General features: G+C 32.3%; 4 protein-coding genes across 5 annotated transcripts; all 4 read left to right on the forward strand.

Moving 5' to 3' along the window:
• The first annotated feature begins 1,018 nt into the window (after nt 1-1,018).
• LOC107616577 (uncharacterized) lies at nt 1,019-2,552 on the forward strand. Of its 2 annotated transcripts, none has more exons than XM_016318532.3 (2): nt 1,019-1,128; nt 2,144-2,552. In XM_016318532.3, the coding sequence occupies exons 1-2, from the start codon at nt 1,101-1,103 to the stop codon at nt 2,392-2,394; spliced, it is 279 nt and encodes a 92-aa protein (XP_016174018.1). In that variant the 5' UTR covers nt 1,019-1,100; the 3' UTR covers nt 2,395-2,552. The 2 variants fall into 2 exon arrangements, with proteins under 2 accessions (XP_016174018.1, XP_020967115.1); XM_021111456.2 differs by having other exon boundaries at nt 1,027-1,128; nt 2,150-2,552.
• A 6,510-nt stretch (nt 2,553-9,062) lies between these two features.
• Nucleotides 9,063-10,019, forward strand: LOC107617114 (EPIDERMAL PATTERNING FACTOR-like protein 3). Its single transcript, XM_016318906.3, has 3 exons — nt 9,063-9,320; nt 9,489-9,541; nt 9,639-10,019. The coding sequence occupies exons 1-3, from the start codon at nt 9,206-9,208 to the stop codon at nt 9,873-9,875; spliced, it is 405 nt and encodes a 134-aa protein (XP_016174392.1). The 5' UTR covers nt 9,063-9,205; the 3' UTR covers nt 9,876-10,019.
• Nucleotides 10,020-13,075: 3,056 nt separating this feature from the next.
• LOC107619440 (coatomer subunit zeta-2) lies at nt 13,076-16,711 on the forward strand. The gene is made up of 6 exons (XM_016321733.3): nt 13,076-13,238; nt 14,194-14,353; nt 14,986-15,133; nt 15,246-15,323; nt 15,662-15,746; nt 16,461-16,711. Exons 1-6 carry the CDS (start codon nt 13,227-13,229, stop codon nt 16,518-16,520), a joined length of 543 nt encoding a protein of 180 aa, XP_016177219.1. The 5' UTR covers nt 13,076-13,226; the 3' UTR covers nt 16,521-16,711.
• Nucleotides 16,712-19,062: 2,351 nt separating this feature from the next.
• LOC148543674 (uncharacterized) lies at nt 19,063-22,980 on the forward strand. Its single transcript, XM_088498634.1, has one exon. It carries the CDS (start codon nt 19,063-19,065, stop codon nt 22,978-22,980), a length of 3,918 nt encoding a protein of 1,305 aa, XP_088354760.1.
• Nucleotides 22,981-24,131: the final 1,151 nt, after the last annotated feature.

A 24,131-nucleotide genomic window follows, 5' to 3' on the forward strand; every position in this document is an offset into this window, starting at 1 on the left:
CTCATTAAAAAATTGTGTTAACTTTAGAGTTAACCCCCTTTTTTATCAATAATAATAATAATAATAATAATAATAATAATAATAATAATAATAATAATAATAATAATAATAATAATAATAATAATAATAAATTCTTTCAATTTTTTTCAATTATTATCAAATATAATTTCTCAACATAGTTTATACACTTCTTTAGTAGCACAAAAATATATATGAAAAGAATGTTAAATAATAAAAAACCACACTTAACAAAATAACTAGAAAAAAAGAGAGAATTTATTTCCCTTATTCTCTTGCCTCTGGCTTGTCATCTGTAAGCCTCTTCTCTGGCATCTCAGCCTTTTAGTCTCTTACCATTAATTTTTTTTGTTGTTGTATTTTCTTGGTTTTTTAAGAGATTTTTCATTTTCATAAGTTATTGACTAATTTATTATAGATCTAAATTTTATTTAAAAATTTATTATTGATCAATAGATAACGTCTGAGCATCTTAGCTATTAATTTCTGGTGATTTCAACTTCAAAAAAAACAAATAAATTTTTAACTTTTTAACTCAAAAATATATACGTCTTTGATTAATTAAAAATATAAAAACACCCTTTATCTTTTACAATGCAAGACATTTAAATTTTTTCGTCTAAAATATATATAAGAATAAATAGATTTAAAAAAAAATTAAATGTCTCTAATTTTAAAAAATAAAAAATATTTTTATATTTTTAATTAATTAAAAATTTATTTGTCTTCCAAATAAAAAGTGAATGAGCAATTTATTGTTTTTTCCTTAATTCCCAAGTGAGCTCTGCCGTCCGAGGATTCATTTTGCACTTGGGCTATTTTCCATTCAGATTTAAAACCAAAATAGTAACACCAACACCTTAAGAAAAAATACTGCTAAAGTTTAGAGCGGCTTAATATTTCATATTGGGCCTCACAATAAGCCCAAGAAAGAAGGTCCAATTCAGAGGTGGAAGGTCCATTTAAGCCCAGTTGGCTAAAATCTACCGCTCCAGATGTAAAAGGAAAGAGTAACAAATGCAAAAGTACATCGCCCTTTTCTTTCAACCAATCGTATCGTCGTAACTTAGCTTCTCGCTTCAATGGCAGAACCACACGACTCTCATTCAGGTAACCATCACCAAAACCTTCTTCCATGCTTTTCGTTCCTTGCAATCAAAATTTCTGCATGCTATAATCATTCATACTGCTTTTTCCATCTATGGTTAAATATTCGTCCATAATCATTTTTGCCTTTTTGTTTTTTGATCTGTTTCAAGTTCTTGGTGAATTTCATTTCGTAAATGATCCTTTCTTTATTTGTGAGGGGGAATGTGTGGAGAGTATTTGATTTTTATTTTTTTCAATAACATGATGTAATAGTTATTATTGCCTAATTGATTCTAGTTTTTCTTGTTATACATTTGCAGCATGTTTGGGAATAGATTAATTCTCGGATATAATTGAAAGAAAAAAATGTATTGAATTTATAGGAAGGTTTAGATTATAGGCTGTTCTAAATTCAGAATAAACTAATTCAAACAAGGATTGAAGTACCAAAATTACCTTATGTTGCTGAAAAACCAGAGAAGAACAAAAAGCAGATGTCCAGTTTATTCAAAAAATTTGATTCGTTCAACAAATCTACTTAAAAAGTAGGTAATATTGATGGTGACATGATTCTTGTCTAGGTGATTTTCTTTTAAGTGTTTGTATCTTTGTTCTTCTGTAGATAATATTGCTATCTACATGATCTTTTTGTGGGTAATTTTGGTATCTTTTTCATTCGTTAAACAAGCAATTGTTGCACATGTACAAATTTAATAAGCTGACTACTCACATAAAGATGACTTAATTTGAAGATGATAGCTGAAAACCATTATGTCTTAGCTATCAGTTTCATATGAAGATGTTTTTATGTGAGTCTAAAGCATCTAGTAACTTGTGTTTAGGCACAACGATTAACAACAAAGTAAGTAGGTCTCACCATTATGGCACTCACTTGTTTCTTAGTTCCATTAACTTTTATGCAAAATTGCGAATGTTTTTAAGTTTTCGTCTGCCTAAGATTTTTTGAATCTTAAATACACCAATTAACTGATTCTTGTAAGACCAATTAATTCATTCCTTTTTGAATCTTTGAAAGAAAAAGATGTCAAATCACCAAACATCTTTGAGCGAGCAAAGGAGGAGATACAGGCAGTTTTCCATCACGACAAGACGCCTACCCATGACAAAGAAACTCATGGGAGAAACGATGACATTGACGAGGAAACAGATACTAGCGAGGTCAAAGCCCCGGGCGTTCTTGAACGGGTGAAGGAGGAGATTGAAGCTGTAGTTGAGGCCTTGCATCCAAATAAAGACTCTCAGGATCATGATTCATCATCAAAGTGAAGAGAATGGTGGAAGTAATGTCCCTTCAAATGTTTTGTAATTATGATTCTGAAAATTTGTGTCAATGGTTTAACTGTTGTGAGCTCTTGGAACAAATCATTATTCAATTTGCTATAATGTATCAATTACTCCTTGCTATATCAGCTCTTTTTTGGATTTGGATTCTCTATGGTAAGGAATAATTGTAAAGTAAAAAAAATTAAGAAATTTACCAACATTAGATTAATAATTTCTATTACATGTAGATTCCACTAAAATGATGCAGGAATGTTTGATCATTTACATTTTCATTTATAACTACCCTCTTAACGAGGATCTTAATGTTCCAGCTTTGTGATAGTTGTCACAAATATGATGGTAGAAGTATTCAAACAGATCAGAGTAATTAAGAAGTAATGTTTTGGATAGAGTGCATATGAGGTTTTGGTCAAAAGTCAAAACTGTTATATACTTTTTTGGTTCAACTTCTTTTTAACGTGCTGAATCCATTCCTTAACAGATTAAGAAAAGCAGAGAAAGCTTTTACCCTTTGGGCAGGGACATTATTGATGTGAAAGTTCTATGGTAGATTCTTGCATGTAAATATGGTATATCTTCGAGATTCACGTTCATCTAAATATTTATAGGCTGATAGCTGTAAATGGAATGAAATTTGGATATAATCATACTAATATTATTTAATTATTTGTTTGACAAAATTCAGCTTTCACTCAATTGTCATAAAAAAACAAGAGTTTGCTCTATTTTAAAGGCTAGTGTTTGATTTGGGTATACTTGATGGAGCAGCTACATTCTGTTCTATGACCTATGTTTGGGATTATTATTAATAACTCTATAGTTATAGGTTGATATAAGTTAGGTTTGTATGGAACTATGGATTATCATGGTTGGCCATCATGCCTTGTGCTCTCATGCTTTGCATAAATGTACTCATTCTATATTTATACATCTTATAACCTTTTTATATATTTATAAATGAATGTAACTAGATATAAATTGCATTTGTATACACTAATTTATAAATAGATAAAAAAGAATTAAATAACTTGTCAATATAAAATGAAAGGAGTATTATATATAAAATGGATAGTTTAGGATAGAGTTTAACTTCTACTTTAATTTTATCTGCAAGTTTAAAATCTTTCTGAAATTCAATTCTATTATATTTGTGGGTTGAAAATCTCTCCATTCTAACCCTACTCGCACCTTAAAGTTCTCCATCCTATCCTAATTTCTACCTGACTTTACCTGCAACAAAATTAATATTTTTTTCAATCAAATACAATAATCAATCATTTCATATTTCATAAATATACTAATAAAATAAAAATATAAAATTAAGTCTATATTAAAATTAATAATAACAAAAGCATAATAAAATCCATGTTAAAATTACAAATAACATAACGTTAAGTCTTTGCTAAAATTAAAACAACATAAACAATAATAAAATTTTTGTTACTCTTCCAATTTCAATTTGTTGCAACAACATCATCATTCTTCTCCCAATTTAATGGTTTGATGAAATTATAAAAAAGAGAGGATGTGAGTTTTATTTTCTTTAAATTCATTATACATATAGTCACCAAAAAAAATTCATTATACATATATAATAATTATTAACTGTATATATATATATCAAGAGTGCGGGTATATCGGATAAACCTAAACATGTACTCGATCTTATTTGCAGTTCAACCTGTTTTGTTCTCAACTTATTCGTTACCGGTCGAATTACGAGCCCTGCTCAAACAAGCTGAATCATGTTGTGTACACGTGGATAAAATTATTATTGCCAAACCTAATATTATTTAATTATTCGGTTGACAAAATTCAACTTTCTCGCAACATCGAGTTTTCAATCAAAAACTACCTCGAGGCTCGGAAAAGAGTTTGCTTGATTTTAAAGGCTTGTGTTTGATTTGGGTATACTTGATGGAGCTGCTATATTATACTCTATGACCTATATATGTTTGGGATTATTATTAATAGCTCTATAGTTATAGGTTGATATTAGTTAGGGTTGTATGAAACTATGGATTGTCATGGTTGGCGATCATATCTTGTGCTCTCATGCTTTGCATAAATGTACTCATTCTATGTTGATACATTTTTTTATATATCTATAAATGAATGTAACTAGATATAAATTGTTTTCGTATACACTAATTTATAAATAGATAAAAAAAAATTAAAATAACTTATCAATATAGAATCAAAAGAGTATTACACTTCAAAATCTTTTTGTTAACTTGTTATGATCATCCCCCTTGGTCCTAATCATTTAGTTACACTGAGAATACTATCCCTCATATATAAATGCAAAGATAATGAACAATAAATTAAATATTTAATTATGTAGACAGAAAAAGTGATGCGAACAAGCATTTTTAAGAAATATATTATTTTATTTCATTTTTAAGATAAACAACACAAGCACAAGTTATTATTCTTATCCAATAGTTAATCAGTAACATTTAAAAGTATTAGATAAAAATATAAAGTTGATTTATTGGATTAAAACTAGGTAAAAAATATTGACCAATATAAACTAAAATTAACAACTCTCTAATTTTTCTCTTTTAAGATATTAAACCTTACTTTTCAAAGGACTTAGTCTCTTTTTTTTTTTTTGAAGTTGACTTTTTACTTTATTTAAAAATTAAGAAAGTAATTGAGATAATATTTGTTCCTTTCTAAGACTTAAAATTTAAGCCTATTTAAATTGCATGCAATGTCATGCATTAACGAGTTCTTTTCCTAGTTAACGTCACCCATAACATCTTAGACACTCTCATGCACAGGATCCAACCCATATATAACACCTCTATTTTATTTATTTATTTATTTTTTGGAATTTTCTCTTCCTTTTCCTCAAATTCTCTTCTTAACTTCTTTTCAGCAGTCCTAAAACTCTACACTATTTACTAGGCTTCTTTTCTGTCACTTTCTTTGGCACACTGTTTGTAGTGATCAGAGATAAGATAACATCTATCAATCAATACATCATCAGCTTCACACCTTGACCATATAACACATCAACTTCAACATATGAAAGACCCTTTTTACATAAAATCAAATCACACTGCTTCACTATAAGTAATAATTTCCAGTCAATAGTGCACACCCAAATTGCACATTACCACATAAGTGTTAAGTGTATATGTATGACTTGTCTATATATAGGTGGGTGCATTTGTTCTTTAGCTGTTCCTTCCTTCCCACAATTTCCATTTTAACATGATTCATTCATTCATGACCTAATCTTGTTATTTTGTTATCTATTTTTATCTATTAAAAGGATTTTTTTTTTAGTTTTATCACACAAAAAAGGGGTGCTCTCAATCAATTAGAGTAGGAGATTACTGAATATTAATGACATATTAATTAGCAAAAATGCTATTTGTACATCAAAATTAGCCATTAAAATCAGCTACTAATATATTTATGTATAAATACATGTGTAGTTTAATTTATTTTTAATATGTATTTGTATTACGACATATATTTTATACAAGTAGCTGATTTTGGTGGCTAATTTTGGTATACACGTAGCATAACTCATTAATTAGCCTATACTAATTAAAGTTTGGTGTTTATTTATTTGACATTCAATTAAATTTAAGGGAAAAAAAGGAGACATTTGGATATTTGATTAAGAATGATACTAAAATTTAAGAATAATAAAGTAAGCAAATCACCCATATAAACCATGGTAGCGAAAAATTTACGTGAATCAGCCAAAGAAAAAATCGTTACAAGGTTCAATCAAGAGGACATTTTTATGTAATTCGAATTAGTCTAATTCGAATTACACTTTCAATGTAATTCGAATCACACTGATTCGAATTACAAACACACGCACACACCCACTAATTCGAATCAACCTGATCTTGGTTGAACCTTGTAACAATTATTAATTTGGTCGTAAATTTTTTTTTCAGCTTGATTTATATGGGTGATTTGTCCTAAAGTAAATATTGACACATACTAAACTATTTACATGATGCCATGGAATTCTTTTTAATAAAATTCCTAAAAATAGAGAGATACTACTAAATATTATTGATAGGTATAACAAGACTGATTTTGGGTGTGTTAGTTCTCAATGTTTGCGGTAAAGTGGATGTGGGAGTGTTCTAGTAAAGTGCCAGAAAACATCATTTTGAGAGCATAATTATTTGACATTTGGAGGGATTTAGTTCTTGTTTGAAAAGTCAGACATCAATTCGTTCAAATTGATTGTCTGGATGCTTTTTATCTTGTCAGCTATTAGAAGTTATCAGAAAATTTTTTGAGTTAAAACAAAAGAGATTATACGGTCAAATTCATTCTAATTCAATACAAAACTAATTCAATAATTTAATACTATTTTTAACCCGTATTACTGATTAGTAAAATATTTATTAAGTACTTTATATAGTATTTTATTAAAAATCAATAATATTTGACAAACAGTAAAAAATAATTTAAAATTATTTTATTTAATATTTATTAATTATCACAAAAATAAGTATATAATTTTAAATATAATAACTATATAATTACATATGTATAAAATTATAAATGCATGTTATATTATATAAATTTTTTTTTGTGTCTATTGTATTATATAAGATAACTTTAAATATTGTCTTTTTAACATTATCGATTAAAAATTAACTTTTTATCATTAATAAACTAATAATTAATACTAACCTGATATTGTTCATCCGTACATGCTTGTTTTTATCCCCCTTAGTTGGTCTCTGATGAATTTTATTTTTATATATTGGATTATAAGTGATAAAGTATTTAAAAATGATTTAAACTATATATTATATGTTGTTGTGGTATTTATAAAACGTCAATTTTTATATAATTAAAATAATATTTTTTTATAAAACATCAGTGATATTTTATTTTTGAATAATTAAAAAATATTTTTTTTTTACAAAAATATCAGTACCATTATAATAATATAAAATATCAAAATGATCAAATATTATTATATTTCACACTTAAAATTATCTATATCTAAAAATTTTAACCGTCCTTGATGAATGTAAATTTAGATCACAATAAATGGTGTAAGTGGAATATGCTTTATTCATTGAATGCGGTAAAATAAAATATCCAGCAGGTGATATGGACACCCCAAATTGAATGGCAACTGGTGAAGAGGAAATATGGAATAGCTGAAATTGGATATTTGTAAGAGGAGCTTTGCATGTTTCTCCAACAACCTACCCTTTTTACAATGTTGAGAATATTTAAGTACCTTATTTAATTCATTAACTAACTCATTAAATTATTTGCTTTTACCTGCAGAACTGAAACTGCCTCAGAGGCTCATGCATTTTTCCCACTTCATATAAAGATATAACTGGCACTCTGCCATTGATTTCTTTCTTCCCTATGTGGCAATGAAATCATCAAGAAAAAGGAAAGGCTCTGTATTCTAGGTCTCTAAAGTTTTATTTTTTTTGTCTATAACAATTAAAAAAAGTGAGATATTCTTCATGGTAAAACCATCAGTTTAGCTTCTAAACATTAATAATTTAGTTCTCAGAAGAAGAAAAGGAACTTGTAGTGCTAAAACGTTTCCTTAAAACATTGTCTTAGTTTTAGAAGAATTTAATATTGATGTAATGTAAAAAAAATATACAGAGAATCAATTATATATTTTTTAATGTAATTAATTATTTAAAAGAATTTAGGAAATGAAATGCACATAATAGGTATTACCTACTAGTCTAGTTATTTTGAAAACTAATGAATCATTTAGCTTGAAAAAAATATTTTTTCTATTTTAAAAACAGAAAAATAAAAATATAATGCATGTTGACCCTAAATTTTGAGGTTAATTTTTTTGGATATTGGATAAAAATTGGTGTAATCCTTTAATATTAGAAGTTATGATGTTTTGCAAAATTATGGGGCTATAAAATTCGCAGAGTGCGAATTGCCAAATCAATTTATTTTAATTTATAAAGACAATACACAGACTGCGTATTGTAAATACACAGTTTGTGTATTGTCAGTACAATACATGTTCTGCGTATTGTGTTTGCCCAGAAAAGCGCCTCCATAACACTGTAAAACCCTATTTTTTATAACATTAACGTAAAACTCACTTCTCTCTTTCATATTAAAATAAAAAATCCAAATTTTGAGGAAAAAAAAGAGTGATTTCCAATATGAGATAATTAATAGTGTAAGGGTGTTGCAGGGAAGTTCAGACCCAAAAAGGGTGCTGTTATTCTGAATTTATGGACCACCTTAACACTAGTACTATTTTTGATTGATTTGAGAAAAGGTTTTGGCTTGTATTGAAAGGTAAGTTATCCAATATTAGAAGCAGAAACAAAAAATGACTAGTCTTAGAACTTAGAAGTGATGAGTTGTCATACATGAAGGTGAAAGTTGCTGAAGGTTTTTTTGTTTTTATTTTTAACTGTGTGACAAGAAACACATCACTTGCTTGTGAAGCAAAGATCTCTCGGCCAATGCAAAGGTTTTAAAGTGTGACCATAGAATGTTTTGTGGTCATGGCTTCTGCTTTTGGGGACTTTCAAGAATGCACCCTCCTTTGGTTTTTTTACTTTTTATTTTATGTATATTATTTTAATCTCTTCATATTTATATATATGTATGTATATATTGAAGTTATAAACTTATAATCATTCATGCCTACTCTCTTATTGGTCTGAATCATTTCAACATCTGCATTCTTCACCCTCTCTCACACAAACATTATTATTACCAATAACAAATACCAACAACAAACATCATCATATTCCACCTCTTTTTTTGTAGAAAAAGAAGAAGAATGAAGGGGAGATTCTTGGGTTTGTTAATAGCTTTGCAAGTTGTGAACTTTGTTGCTGCTGTAATAGCAAGGAACCCTTTTCTTCCAAATGATCATCATGGCATTTCACATCCAGGTTTGTTATGCAGAAAAGAAAACAATTTTGAGAAATTTGTCTTCATTAATTCTTCTGTTACTACTTGCTGAAACTTCACAAACATTTTATTATAATTAAGTATCTTTATTTTCCTCAACATCTTGGTTAAATGGCATCTTAACTATTCTCACCTATAATCTTTATCAGCACATGAAAATCCACTGGAGTCTTTAAAAGTAGATACTACAGAATCAGAAAAAGTAAGTGTGTTGTTACTTGTTACCCTTTTCTTTTTGGTTTCTTTGGTGTCCTAGTGACTAATAATCAATGCTATTTTTTCCCTTTTTATTCTTAAAGGGTATGTTGGGAATAGAAGAGAGAAAGAAGCAAGTAAGAAATGAAAGAGGAGGAGTGAGCAAAATAGGATCAAGTCCACCAATATGTGAGAACAAATGCTATGGTTGTGTTCCATGTGAAGCAATCCAAGTTCCAAACACAAGCAGCAACAAGAGAAGCCATTTGGGGATTCAGTATACAAATTATGAGCCTGAGAGTTGGAAATGCAAGTGTGGCCCTTCCTTCTACAGCCCTTGAAATTAAACATTCTTCAATAGAGTAGTTATAGATGTATTTATTTTACATTATGTAAGTTGATTTGATACTGAGTTCTGCATCACTCTTTTAGTTTGTTTGTATTTTGTACAAACTTTAATTGATTAGTAAAGATTTTCCTTGTGATTACAATCATTGCCAAGCAGCTAAATTTCATGATGTTAATCTCAGAACAATGATGTACCACCTGAAAAACATACACATACTTGTGTATATTTGTTGGTTCCCTTAAAGATAATACTGAAAAAATAAAAAAAAAAATATATATTTCTTTCAAACTACAACAAAATTAATTTTACCCTTCTTCTAAAATTATTTCTAATCCCCTCAATGAATTTCCTATCATGAAAGTAGGAATTTAGAAGTGAATTGAGCAGAAGGGGATGGATCCATTTTTTCTTTAAATAAAAAAATTTACAACCGTATTAAATGTACATCAATAAACAGTCACCAAATTAACTAATAAGATAAAATATATATTAAAATATAAAATATATATAAAAAATAAATTAAATAATATATTTATACACAAATATATAGTATTTGCTCTTTTTTAGACATAGTTTTTTTTGGATAAAGTAATTTTTTTCCAAAAATTTGACAAAAATTTTAAAAATATCTCTAAATTTTATTTTGTTTTAATTTTGTTCTAGGAGTTTTCGATTTGCATCAAATATATTCCCGACGGCTAACTTTTCAAAAAATTTAAGACCAATTCAACAACAATTTCATAAGAACAACTCTCAACACAAGCAAATCAAACATAATTTTCATGCATTATTGTTAGATCGGTCTTAAATTTTTTGAAAATTTAGCCGTCGAACGTATATTTGATGCAAATCGAAAATTTTTGGGACAAAATTGAAACAAAATAAAACTTAGAAGTATTTTTAAAATTTTTGTCAAATTTTAAGGACAAAAAATATAATTTACTTTTTTTTTTAATTTTAAATTTGAATTTATTGTCATACTTAATTAATAAAGTGCCAACAAACTAATAAGAAAAGGATAAGCACTAATGCTCTACTATACTAGTAGAGTATCTTCTTACACTTATTTATTTTCTTTTATTATTTTAATATTAATTTTTTTTCTTTAAAAACACGTAATAAATTTCATTATACTTTCCATAACAAACTTATTCTCAAATTTAGTCTTCATTGGACAATAAACTTATAGAAACTGGAGAATTACATAAGACAAAATTGGAAGGGGAAAAAAATGAAAAAAGGAGATGTTTATAGTTCATAAGATGTAGATAAGTAATGGCATGGGTGGAAACTATGAAAGATACATAAGCAAGGTCTGACTCAAATCGTTTGCTTGGTCTTAACATCGCAATCTTCATTTTAGGAAAAAAGATTTCTTGGGATAGGAGCTGCAGATTCTTGAAGTTCCAATCTATGATGCACTTTCCAATCTTCTTCCCCAATCGCTTAAAAGTTTTACTTTTACAGTTTTACCAGCTTAGCTACAATAATAATAGGAACCAGACTAAACAATACTTTTTTTATGACGTATGCATGTGATTATAAATTTATATAATTGTAATAATAGACAACAAGATTAGGGACATGTACTTTCTTAAAAAAATAAGGTGGATTTTATGGTGTCTTTTATTGTTGTGTTTAAATTGTCTAACTTACTTTTATAAATAAAAAATAAAATGTATAAAATAATTAAAATTTATTAAATATTATTTCTTTGCCTTTTTTAATAAATTAGGCAACACGACTTAAACACCATAGCATTCACCAAAAAATAGAAGTTTGGAAATATTATATTCTTATATTTTACATGAGGAAAATAATATAAAAAAATTTTTAAGTGTACCGAAAATACTAATGTTTCAGTTGTTTTAACCGTTAATTTCAATTAATATATATTATATATTTTTTATAATTTAGATCAACGGTTAAAACAATTAGAACACCAGTACTTTTTTTTGATATATTTAAAGCTCTTCCAATAATATATAATCCTTTCGCATATTCTAAGGTTTGTGATAACGTTAATCACCTGTAAGTAACTAACTCAATGCCTTTGGATCAGAGCACACAATTAAGGTTATATGAGAATTCAACTGCATATTAAAGTTGGGAATGATGTTAGTTGTATATAAAATATCAACCACTAAATTAATAATTAATATAAAATATATATTAAAAATAAATTAAATTATATATATTTATATAAATATATAATAATTAATTTGGTGATTGATTTTTGTTGTTGAGATAGTATTTTTGTAAAGTTGGTATATTACAAACTTGTATAATAATTTAAGTGAACAAAATTAACTTGTATTTTTGTTTTTACTATTGATATTTAGACTCATTTAACTAATAATAGAAAAAAATGTAACTCTCTCTTCTAATATGTATTTAATTTCATAGATTATTCAAACTCAAGATTACTAAAGCTAAATGCTTATTAGTAGGGATGAAAAATAAGTTGGATTGAGTTGAGATTTAACTCAAATGAACTTAACCCATATTGTAAATGTGGTCTAAATCTAGGTTTATTATTTGTGGTAGATCTTTTTTTGGATTGAACCAAATTTGTTTAAGTTAGATAAATTCACAAATTTATTTAAAAACATATTTTATGAAGGAAAAAATTTAAAAACTAATAATTTTAATTTATATTGGTCACCCGTCCAAAATTTTTAACCTAGCCGTTTAACACTATGATTTTAATCGACACTTTTACGTATTATAGGCTAACTGTTGATTAAAAATAAATGTCGGGGTTCGAATGTCGTCTTGTACATGTAGCAATCTATTAGTTAGTAACAATAATTAATTATACTGATCCTCTACCATTATTCTTTTATGAATTATAACTTAAAAAATAAACTTAAATTATATTTTGCATTTCCTTATAAATGTTGGTTATATTTTACTCATTGGCAAAAAAAAAAGTTTAGTTACTTAGGGTGAGTGTTGATTAATGTGCTCGAGAAAACAAAAATAAAAGGTATAAAGTACAAAATTTCTTAAAAAATAACTTGTTAGTAACAAACAAATTAATAAATTTTGGATTTTTATTTCTTTTATGATCATACTAAAAAATATTAATCTATCTAGCAGATTATTCTTTTAAATTTGGATTATAATAAACGAAGGAGGAAAAAATAAAAATGTGGCATTATTGATATTTACCGAATTACCCTTCTCCCAGGGACAATGGAAAGATGAAAAACTGAAGAGAAGAGAGTCATCCCTGTTGAGTTCCCCCATTTTATCGCAGATCTTCAACGTGCACTGCAGTTGCTGAATCTCCTTCTTTTCTTTTCTCTTCTCTTCGAGTCTCTTCTCTCTCTTCTCAGATATGGCGTCTCATGTAAGCCCCTCTCTCTCTCTCTCTCTCTCTCTGCAACATTTTTTGTCACTTCAACTTCAGTGCATCGGATATAGTATCAATATCTTGCTATGTGCACAAATCACAATCTAGCTAAATAATTATTAGGTTTATGAAGAAATGAGCTGAATGAAGATTTGATCTTTTTATGTTGCGGTGGATCTTGTGTGCTCATGAATCATAGTGTAGCTTGTGTCAATGATTCTCAGATTTGCGGTTTCGTGAAGTTCCTGATTTGTTATTGTTTGTTGGATAATCGGGTGATTTGGAGTTTGAAGTTCTGTTCCTGTAATTAGCTGTTCAAATCGTATCTTTCTCTTTGTTCTAATATCAGATCTGTTCAGAACAATGATTACGAGTGTTCATTTGTGATGCTTCGCTTAATAAACTTATCTGGCACCAATGTACTAATTTGTAGCTGGGTATTCATCAGTTTGTGGAACCATGAATCATTCTAATGGAAGAGATTCTTTCATTATTATTTTAAAAGCATTATAGTGTGATGCAAGGTTTTCACACTCTTGAGTTGAACTTTAGGAGATTCCAAGTTTGGATCTCCAAATAGAGTTTGAGTTGAGCTTATGATTCAAGTTTGCCTAAGTTCCATGAGTTTAGATGAACTCTCAACTTTGATTACGTTGGTCTAGTGATTAAACCGATAATTGAAGTGAATACTCTATATATGTGCTATGGTTCCTACATTGAAATCCTTGTTTGTGACTTTTGGGGTTTTGTGTGGCTTTTACAAGTTCAAATGCCATAGATATTGAAATATAGTGGACTATTTAGAGGAAAGTGTTGAGTACAGAAGTTTGATTTTCCTATGAATGCTGTGAAACTGAATAAGCTAATTTTCACAGATCCTTTTCCTATTGTTTGTCAATTTTGCCTCTCTTTGCTTTCCTTTATGATTTATTGCTTTGTTTTTCATCTATAGGGTATGTGTCCTTCAGTGAAGAACATTCTTCTTCTAGACTCTGAAGGGAAGCGTGTGGCAGTCAAGTATTACTCTGATGACTGGCCAACCAACAATGCAAAGTTAGCTTTTGAGAAGTTTGTATTTAGCAAGACTGTTAAGACAAATGCGCGTACAGAAGGTGAGCAAAAGAGCTTGGAGATATACTCATCATAATAAGAAGTCAATTAATTTCTATTGGGTTTTAATGCCACGGGCTATATCGATCTATCATCTATCTATTGTCTAAAATTATTCTTGATGCAACAGATATGTAGTTTTTTGAAGAGGTTATTCAATTATGCATGTTTGTCCCTAAAACTGTTTTTCAGTAGCAGTTCTGCTTATAGATTCCATTTACTTTCACTTCAGAATTAGTTTTTTGCACTCAGTTGTTAGTTGGCCATAATCTTCGACATCCTTGATAATTGCTAGTATATTAGCTAAAAAAAATTAAAAGGAAAAGAAATTAATAGTTCGAAGCCCCATTGTTTAACTGCACGAATGTGAGAACTCATAATAGATATTTATCGAAAAGGGTAGTTATTGAGACACTAACAGTGATATCAATTCTCTATTATACTGACTAATGATATGAATATCACTAATGAGTAATGACCTTAGTTATGTTTGAATATAAGTCTTCCAACAATCCAAATGCTGTCAACAAGCACATTCAACTCTAATTATTAGTGTCCTTGATGTTATCCACTAACTTTCTCATGGAAATATTTTGCTTTAGAAGCTGATGATGTTGTTTACAATCATCCGCAGCTGAGGTAACGCTACTAGAGAACAATATCATTATCTACAAGTTTGTACAAGACCTGCATTTCTTTGTCACTGGTGGTGATGATGAAAATGAGCTCATTTTAGCGTCGGTTCTTCAGGGTTTCTTTGACGCGGTCACCCTTTTGTTAAGGTATTCTTTGTTGTATTTTCCTATTTAAATTGAAACCAATGATGTGAATTTATTTTGCCATATACTCATCATCCTCTGTTTTTCTTTTATCCCTTTGAATGTCTTTTCACAGGAGCAATGTTGACAAGAGAGAGGCACTTGAGAACTTGGATCTAATTCTTTTATGTCTTGATGAAATTGTTGATGGAGGGTGTGTATATATTTCTTTGCCACAAATTCTTTCCCAATAAAGTTTACAACCTGGCTTTAGAAAACATGTTTGTATTGATTTCATTTTTAATCACATAAATGGTGCATCTGATTTTCTGGGTTAGGATCTTATAAAGGAAATAGTAAAAAACAAGTTTTTTAATGTTCTTATTATTTCTTTTACAAAATCCTAAAACCAAGAAATGTTAAAATAAAGTGTCAATTCTTGTAATTTAAAGTGAATAAGAAATGAAATCAGCAATATTCTGGTGAACCAACGAGGTCCTTACTCCTTGGTAATCGACGTTTCTAATAGTTATTTGTTTTTTGCCCTTGAAGGATCATACTTGAAACAAATGGAGCTCTTATTGCTGAAAAAGTGACATCCAGTAGCTTGGATGCCGATGCTCCCTTGTCTGAGCAGGTAATGCATTTCTCTTTCATCTCACTTCAGTTACTGTCACCAAGTTGTACTCCTTTTGACTGCACATTGAGTTTAATTTCTATTCTCTTGTATGCTAACATCTAATCATGCTATCATATAAAAAGAAAACTACTTTGTCTATGTAACGGCATAGAGCATAAATTCTTTTGCAACTGATAATAGTGCATAAAAGCTAATCTCACATATTTAAGGCACAAAAAACATTTTTGACAATATAAACCAAAGTTTGCTAGAGTAGTCAAATTATAGGGTTAGAAACAGGGCAAGATAAGGCCTTACTTTTGTTAGGCCAGGCCTGTTATAGGTTTTTATAAGTATTAATCTTGACCTGTTATTAAACTTGATATGGTCTAAATCCTGTTAGAAGGTCTGAAATTTAAAAATAGAAAATAAAAAAATTTAAAAGAACTTAAATCATAGTATGGTTCTGCAATAATAAATAATTATAGGTACCAAGAGAAAAGATATATTTAGAGTAATGTTTGTTTAATTTTTATCCCTATGGTAGCTATGGTGACTTAAGTGTTGCTAAAATTAAAGTAATGTTTGTTTAATTTTCATCCCTAAGTCCAAACCTACATTACTTTCTGAACCTCAAACATACAATAAGTGACATTTTTGTGAACCCCAATTTGGTTGTGCATTTTTTTTCTCTAGAATAACAGACCGCATATTATTTGATCTATTTTGTAGACACTAACTCAAGCATGGGCTACAGCCAGAGATCATTTGACAAGAACCCTTTTAAAATGATCGAATACACTAGAAACGAGTTACTTGTATTTGGGTAGTTTTTATTTTAAATTTATAATTTTTATGTTGATGAGAGTTTCGTTTCCTGTCCCCCTAATTTGTCTAGCCAACGAGAGCAATGATATGGTTCCATTCTGTGAGTGTTGACAAAGGTTTTCCTTTTATCATATCAATTATTTTTTTTTATTGCACCACTGATTCACTATTATTATTATTTTGTGGAGTGCGGTAAAGAAATTATTGATGCGAATGGTAATTTAGGATAATTTGTTATGCTTAATATACACGAAAATGACGTGACATTTACACCAATTTACGAATTTGAACAACAATTACGATCATTTCATTACAGAGGTGTGGAACTAAAGAGACATTAATAGAAACATATTTGAAGAATTATACTTACATAGAAATAGGTAAGTTATATTTATGTTAGGACAGAATTTATTTAATTTTTTATTCACAGAGTATCTGAATACACTAATACAGTAAGACAAAATAAAGACCTTTTTCTTGAAAAAAAAAAAAAATTGTTCTGTTTAACTTATTAGGTTAGAGGACATGTTAAGAAAACATATTCTTTATTCTAAAAGACTGCTCAAAGCTTTCCCATATTTGGGTGGTTCACAAGACTTAGAGTTTGTTTGAAATGCTAGGAATTAATATTTACTCAAAAGTTAAATTCTTTTTCTTGTTTTAGAACAATTAAAAGTGAATGATTTATAGTGGAGGAGACTAGAAGTATAGGATTTTAAAATTACAAACCCTAGCAGAGAAAGAGTACGTACTCCGTACTCAGAGAGAATGAGAGAAGGAGAGAGCGGGAGAGAGTGTTTGAGGGTGAAACACGGTGAAGAAGATGGCCATGCCATCGAAAGAGATAAGGGGGAGAGTGTGGGAGGGTTTGCATCAGGTGTGAAGGAGGGATCAAGTAAGAGCGACCTTAGTTCCAGGGTGACTTCCAAGATTTCGTTCCGTGACAAGGTTATTGGTTCTACGGTAGCCACAGGGATAAATTGGGCTAAAGCTCTAGATGGGGATTCCATGGCAGTGGTCACTGGAAAACAAGGAGATCCTATGCCTCCAAGAGTTTGCTTCTCCAAAGAGGCTAGGAACATCCTTTCTGAACCATACAAGGAAGCAATTGTGATTAAGGTTCTTGGAAAAAACCTTAGTTACACGGCCATGTTTCACAAATTGAAAGGGGTATGGAGGATCACCGGTGGATATGAAATCTTGGATGTGGGTTTTGGGTACTTCCTAGTTAAATTTGATCGCATGGACGATCGAGAGAAGGTTTTACTAGGGGGGCCATGGATGATCTTCGGTCACTATATTGCGGTCAAGCCATGGACACCGGATTTTAAACCTTGTGAGGACACTTTCGGGGAGACTATGGTTTGGATTCGAATCTCTGGTTTGAGCATATGGTACTATCAGGATAAAGCCATGATGAGAATCGCTTCTGCTGTGGGAAGACCAGTCAAGGTGGATCTGGCTACTAAGTTGGCGGAAAGGGGAAAATTTGCTCGGGCTTGCGTGCAAATTAATCTTGGTTTGCCGGTGGTCCGGAGTGTGATTGTCGATGAGTTTGAATATAAGGTGGAGTATGAATGCTTACACCTTATTTGTGACAAGTGCAATTGTTTCGGGCATCCAACAACTGAATGCAGAATGACCCCAATAGATTCGGAAAGGGTGGATCGAAAGGAAACATCAGTGACCGAGACAGCGGCCCAGGTGGTGCAGCCACAGGAAGCCTCAAAAGAGAAAATTTTTGAATTTGGATGCAATCCCAAAGAGTCAGTGATAGTTGCAAAAATTGGGGAGGAATTAGATGATACGTTGCATGGGAAGGAAGTGGGATCCCAACATTTGGAAAATGAGGCTGGCTGGACCAAAGTCAGCGGTAAAAGGAGAGGAAAATTGAGTCAATCAAACAAAGCCCAACAAACATCTAAAGATAAAATGCCGGTGCGCTCAAATCAGAAATTGGACCAGAACCGTGACTTTGGGCTACGTATGAGAGGAGCCGAATCAGGGGTGAAGACCGGGTCGGTTAGCGGATCTAAGGCACGCATGTCATCTTCCAAACAGCAAGGGGTGAAGGGCAAAGCTGTCTCCGTTGCGGTGCCGACTTTCACTGCCATTATCAAAAATGGACACAAGAGGTTGCGCCCTTCTTCTTTGCAGAATTCGCCGTCGACTCCGGACTGCCTTGGCGACACCAGCAAGCAGCAAATTGGCAAATTGGAAGGGTTGTCAGTGGAGGGACACATACAAACCGGGCAACAACCGGACAAGGACAAGCAAGGCTCAGGGGGATATGATGGTGGATCTTCATCATCTCGTTAGGGACTTCAGCTGAGGTTGGTCCTTTTACAATACAAATTGTTTTATGGATTATTTAGATTTAAGCTTTCTATTTTGGAATATTAGAGGCGCCTCTAATAAATTGGCCCGGGTTCATAGTAAGGAGTTAGCGAATAAATTTCATCCTACTTTTTTCATTCTGTTTGAAACCCATATTGCTTTCGAGAGGATGAAATCTTTTTGGAATAATCTAGGTTACCAGGGTGTTGGTATTGTTGAGGCTAATGGTCATAGTGGGGGTATCTGGGTTCTATGTTCTAATTCAAATATTTCTGTGAGAGTATTGGATGTAGTTGATCAATGTATCAGTTTTGAAATCACTATGGGCAATACATCTAGTTACTGCAGTGCGGTGTATGCTAATCCGCATATACATCGGCGTAAAGAATTGTGGGGTGACTTGACAAGGATTGCTAATATGATCCACGGACCTTGGATTGTGTTAGGGGACTTTAATGATGTTCTATTGCAGAGTGAAGTTAGAGGGGGGCAATTTAGACTTGCCAGAGCAGAACAATTTGCGGAAACATTGGAGGATTGTGGGCTGTTTGATATGGGAGCTATTGGGAGAAGATTCACTTGGTATAGGAAGGTGAAAGGTGGGGTGCAGGTGGCCAAGAAGCTTGATAGAGCAGTCATCAACCAGGACTGGCGACTAATGTTTCCGGAGGCTTATACTGAGGTGCTGGCGCGCCTTCACTTTGATCATTGCCCATTATTCACTAGGTGTAAGATGGAAAAGAGGGCTACCAAGGGCCATCGTCCGTTCAGATTCCAGGCTGCGTGGATGACTCATCCTCTTTTTAGGAATGTTGTTGATACAGCTTGGAATAGAGGAGCTCCGGATGTAGTCAAATGTTTGTTGGAGGTTCAAAAAGATGCAACTAGCTTCAATAAAAAGGTTTTTGGCAATATTTTTGTTAAGAAAAGGGAGTTGGAGAGGCTTTTGAATGACGTTCAGATTACTCTGGAAAGTCGGGAGGATCAACAGCTTAGGATCAAAGAGCAAGTTTTGCATCAGGAACTGAATGATGTCCTTCTTCAAGAAGAGTTGTTGTGGTATCAAAAATCTAGAGAACAATGGGTGAGATGTGGAGACAGAAATACAAAATTTTTTCATCTGCAGACAGTTATCAGGAGAAAGAGGAACAAAATTCATGGGTTATTTTTGGAGGATGGGTCTTGGGCCACAGAGACTACGACTCTAGAAATGGCGGCAAATTCTTTCTTTCAAAAGCTCTTTTCTACAAGGGAGGATATTGACCTGGACGCCATGGGGCTTTTTCCTTGCCCGTCTCTTAGTACTGAGGCTTGTCAAAAGTTAGTGGAACCGGTGACGTCTGAAGAGGTTAAAAGAGCTGTGATGACCATGAGTTCATTTAAAGCCCCAGGGCCAGATGGATTTCAAGCAATTTTCTACAAAGAGTTCTGGGACTCTCTTAGCAACGATGTGTGTGGACTGGTCAAGCGAGCCTTTGAGGGTGAGCCACTGAATGCGGCTATTTTCGATACTCTCATTGTTCTAATTCCTAAAGTGGAAGTTCCCTCTTCCTTACGGGAGTTTCGGCCTATTAGCTTATGTAATGTAATTTATAAAATTGTCACAAAGGTTCTAGTTAACAGGTTCAGACCTTTCTTGTCGGAGATCATTGGTCCTTTGCAAGGAGGGTTCATTCCAGGAAGAGGAACCACAGAGAATATTATCATTGCTCAAGAGATTATGCACTTCATGAGGAACACCAAGTCTCGAAAAGGGACCATGGCATTCAAGATTGATTTGGAAAAAGCTTATGACAGGGTAGACTGGCGTTTTCTGGAAGCTACTTTGGTCCGGTTTGGGTTTCCAAAGGCTACCATTAATCTTATATTGAATTGTGTGACTTCCTCTTCGTTGGCAGTTTTGTGGAATGGGAACAGGCTCCAAAATTTCAATCCGAAGAGAGGGTTGAGGCAAGGAGATCCTATGTCTCCTTATCTTTTTGTACTCTGTATGGAAATGCTTGCCTGCTTTATCTCTCATAGAGTTTCCCAAGGTTTGTGGAACCCAGTTGCGGTTTCTAGGAATGGACCACGACTCTCTCATTTGATGTTTGCAGATGATCTTTTGCTTTTCTGTAAGGCATCAAAAGCTCAAGTAATAGAGGTCATGCATTGTTTGGACTTGTTTTCTAGAGCGTCAGGTTTAAAGGTAAATCTTCATAAGTCAAAGGCTCAGTGTTCCAAGAGGGTGTCAGAGAGGAGAAAAGAGGTTCTCTCAGGGGTCTCTAACATCCGGTTCTGCAATGATTTGGGTAAATACCTGAGAATTAACATCGGTCATGCCAGAGCTTCCAGGAAGACGGCTCAGGAGATTATTGAAAAAATTTCGAGGAAGCTCTCCAGTTGGAAAGGACGCCTACTGAATAAGGCAGGGAGGCTTTGTCTTGTTAAATCGGTTATGGCCTCTATCCCAGTTTATGAAATGCAAATTTCTCTTCTCCCGAAGTATGCATGTAATAAAATTGATTCCTTGATGAGACAATTCTTGTGGAAAGGCCAAGAGACTGGAAAAGGGCTGCCTCTGGTCAGGTGGGAGGTCGCCATAACTCCTAAAAAGGCAGGAGGATTGGGTATTAGGGATACTTCCTGTGCTAACATGGCGCTTATGGGAAAGTTGGTATGGGATTGTCTAAATAATAGTGAGAAGTTATGGGTGCAGGTTCTGAAGCATAAATATCTCAGAAATCAATCTGGTATGAACGGAAACAGTAGAAATTCTTCATCGGCTACCTGGAAGAACATTGTTAGTGCCTATGAGCATCTCAAGGAAGGGCTTCATTGGAATATTGGGGATGTCCACAAATCAGTTTGGTATGATGAGTGGACTCCTTTTGGTAAGCTTTGCAACCTTGTCCCTTATGTACATATTTCTGAATCAGATTTCATGGTGGCTGACTTGTGGAAAGGGGTGTCTTGGGAGGTTGATAGTCTTACCACGCCTATTCCGCATGAGATTAAGCAGTTTATTTGTGGTCTGAGATATCCTAGTTTGACTGAGTTGGAGCCACAGTGGGAGTGGTGGCCTGCAGCAACAAAAAAGTATAGTGCAAGGGAGGGTTACAAATGGTTATTAAAGAAAACATTAAATTGGAATGCCAACAGTAATTGGAACTGGTTGTGGAACACAAACATTCCAGAGAAGTTCAAATTTACTATGTGGCTTAGCTTACATGATGCTCTACCAACTGAGACCTTTCGATTCAAGCGGCATTTAGCTTCTTCAGATATGTGTAAGCGATGTAACAAGGTACAGGAGACTATGGAGCATTGCCTTAGAGACTGTGAACGATCAAAGGCAATCTGGTATATGTTGGATCCTAGTATCCTGGACTCGACGGCTGGTACTGCTCTTGAAGAGTGGTTTCGGAAGGCCTTGGCTAACAATGAGGCGTCCTTTGGTGCAGGGCTTTGGTGGGTATGGAGACATAGGTGCAATGACATATTCAACACTGACAACCCTTGGACAGACCATAAGGTTGTTGCCTTGGCCAGAATTACCGCCAAGAACTTACAGCTTTACAGGAATCGAAGCAATGCCTTTAGGTCTCTCCGAAATTGCCTGTGTTGGGAACCACCGGTAGGCAATGGTTTTAAAGTTAATTGTGATGCAAGCTTGTATATGGATTCAAATTTAGCGGGATTTGGGTGTATTATTAGAGATTCTAAGGGAGATTGGATCTCGGGCTGCTCTGGAAGCATTCCCCCTTGGTCTATAATCAGATGTGAATTATTTGCTGCTTGGAGGGGGCTGGTTTTAGCTTGGGATTGCGGTTTGAGGGATATTATATGTGAAACGGATTGCCTTGACATTCTGCCCATCATGCATGAGCTTACAAGTGGGTATTCATCTGAAGTAACAGATTTGGTTCTCAAGATTCAGGAGCTTTTATCTCGTCCTTGGCTTGTTCACGTTGAATGGGTGTCCCGAGAAGCAAATAGAGCTGCGGATTGGATGGCTAAATATGGTGCCAAGTGTAACTCTAATCATGTTATTTGGTCTGAGCCTGGTGTTGATCTCCAACGAATCATCCGCTCGGATTTAAGATAGTTTTTGCTTTGTTTCTTTCCTTGTCTAGACACCAAAAAAAAAAAGTGAATGATTTCAATTTCTTTGAGAATTCTAATTTTCATCTTTCTTTTATTTGTAAATGAGATTAAAAGTTAAAACGGATCTGATTTTCAAATCAATTTCCACTCTCTTTAAATTTGAATTCTATTCTATTAATATATTATAGTTATTCCAAATCATGGAATTAAAATTCAAATAAAAATTAATTCTTTTTTAAAAGAAAATAGATTTCTTTTCTCATGTTAAATAGTTTCCAAACAAGCTCTTAATCATCAGTATCTGAAGATCCTATTAATTGATACAAATAAAACTCTCTCAGTACCATTTTCATTTCTTTTCATTCACAAGAGACAAATCTGTGATCTTACCTTAAAAACAAACAATCCTCAAACAACCAAATACATAGAGTTGAGCTTGATTTCTTTGATCTTATGGAAACTTGAGAAAACCAGTAGTCTCACTAATCAAAATGCCCCTGCTTCTTCCTTTGAAGGTGAATCTCTGCTCCTTGATTTGTAAGGTACCTATTAACCAAAAAGTAAAAAGCGAAAAGAATTACCTATCCAGAAAAGAAAAGAAAAGAAAAGAAGATGCCAAGAAAATGAGTTACTATTTATTTAATAAAAGATATGTATCAAACCAGAAAACACAGATAACCAAGCCGACATCTCGAAGCTGAGTCATCTGCATTTCTGTTTGGATCTGTCAATAGTATTGCTTGCAGTTGCACTGCATATTAACATTGAGCTTACTTGGTTGACAACAATTGCAACCGTAACTAAAACTTGTAATCCAAATCAACTATAAATTGAGATTTGACTATTTGAGAGAGAATAATTGCCAAGTAAAAATAGGACTAAGAAAAAGCAAGCAAAAACAAAAAATCAGAGGCACAAACAAAACCTGAAGAGAAACAACAATACCTTCTCATCTTCAAGCTACTAGGTACCGGAGTTGCCTTGTCTTCTCTTTGTTTTTTCAACTTCTCTTGCAAAATTAAAGCCATTACAGAAGATATTCCTGAGATCATGATCATGATTAATGCAATGTCACCATTCTAAATCCTGATTAATCTCCATAAGTACCCAAGGACATCTGCTCAAATAAAAATACAAATGCCTTATTACATA

This window comes from Arachis ipaensis, chromosome B9 (genome assembly GCF_059453495.1).
Source record: "Arachis ipaensis isolate K30076 ecotype BB chromosome B9, ASM5945349v1, whole genome shotgun sequence".
In the NCBI taxonomy this organism is placed as follows: domain Eukaryota; kingdom Viridiplantae; phylum Streptophyta; class Magnoliopsida; order Fabales; family Fabaceae; genus Arachis; species Arachis ipaensis.

Bases quoted from the DNA above. Each gene is read 5' to 3' on its own strand.
- LOC107616577 (XM_016318532.3), top strand. From the start codon at position 1,101: ATGGCAGAACCACACGACTCTCATTCAG. The intron at 1,129-2,143 runs GTAACCATCACC...AATCTTTGAAAG, and splicing joins ACCACACGACTCTCATTCAG to AAAAAGATGTCAAATCACCA.
- LOC107617114 (XM_016318906.3), top strand. From the start codon at position 9,206: ATGAAGGGGAGATTCTTGGGTTTGTTAATAGCTTTGCAAGTTGTGAAC. The intron at 9,321-9,488 runs GTTTGTTATGCA...AATCTTTATCAG, and splicing joins TCATGGCATTTCACATCCAG to CACATGAAAATCCACTGGAG. The intron at 9,542-9,638 runs GTAAGTGTGTTG...TTATTCTTAAAG, and splicing joins ATACTACAGAATCAGAAAAA to GGTATGTTGGGAATAGAAGA.
- LOC107619440 (XM_016321733.3), top strand. The intron at 14,354-14,985 runs GTGAGCAAAAGA...AATCATCCGCAG, and splicing joins GACAAATGCGCGTACAGAAG to CTGAGGTAACGCTACTAGAG. The intron at 15,134-15,245 runs GTATTCTTTGTT...GTCTTTTCACAG, and splicing joins GCGGTCACCCTTTTGTTAAG to GAGCAATGTTGACAAGAGAG.
- LOC148543674 (XM_088498634.1), top strand. From the start codon at position 19,063: ATGAAATCTTTTTGGAATAATCTAGGTTACCAGGGTGTTGGTATTGTT.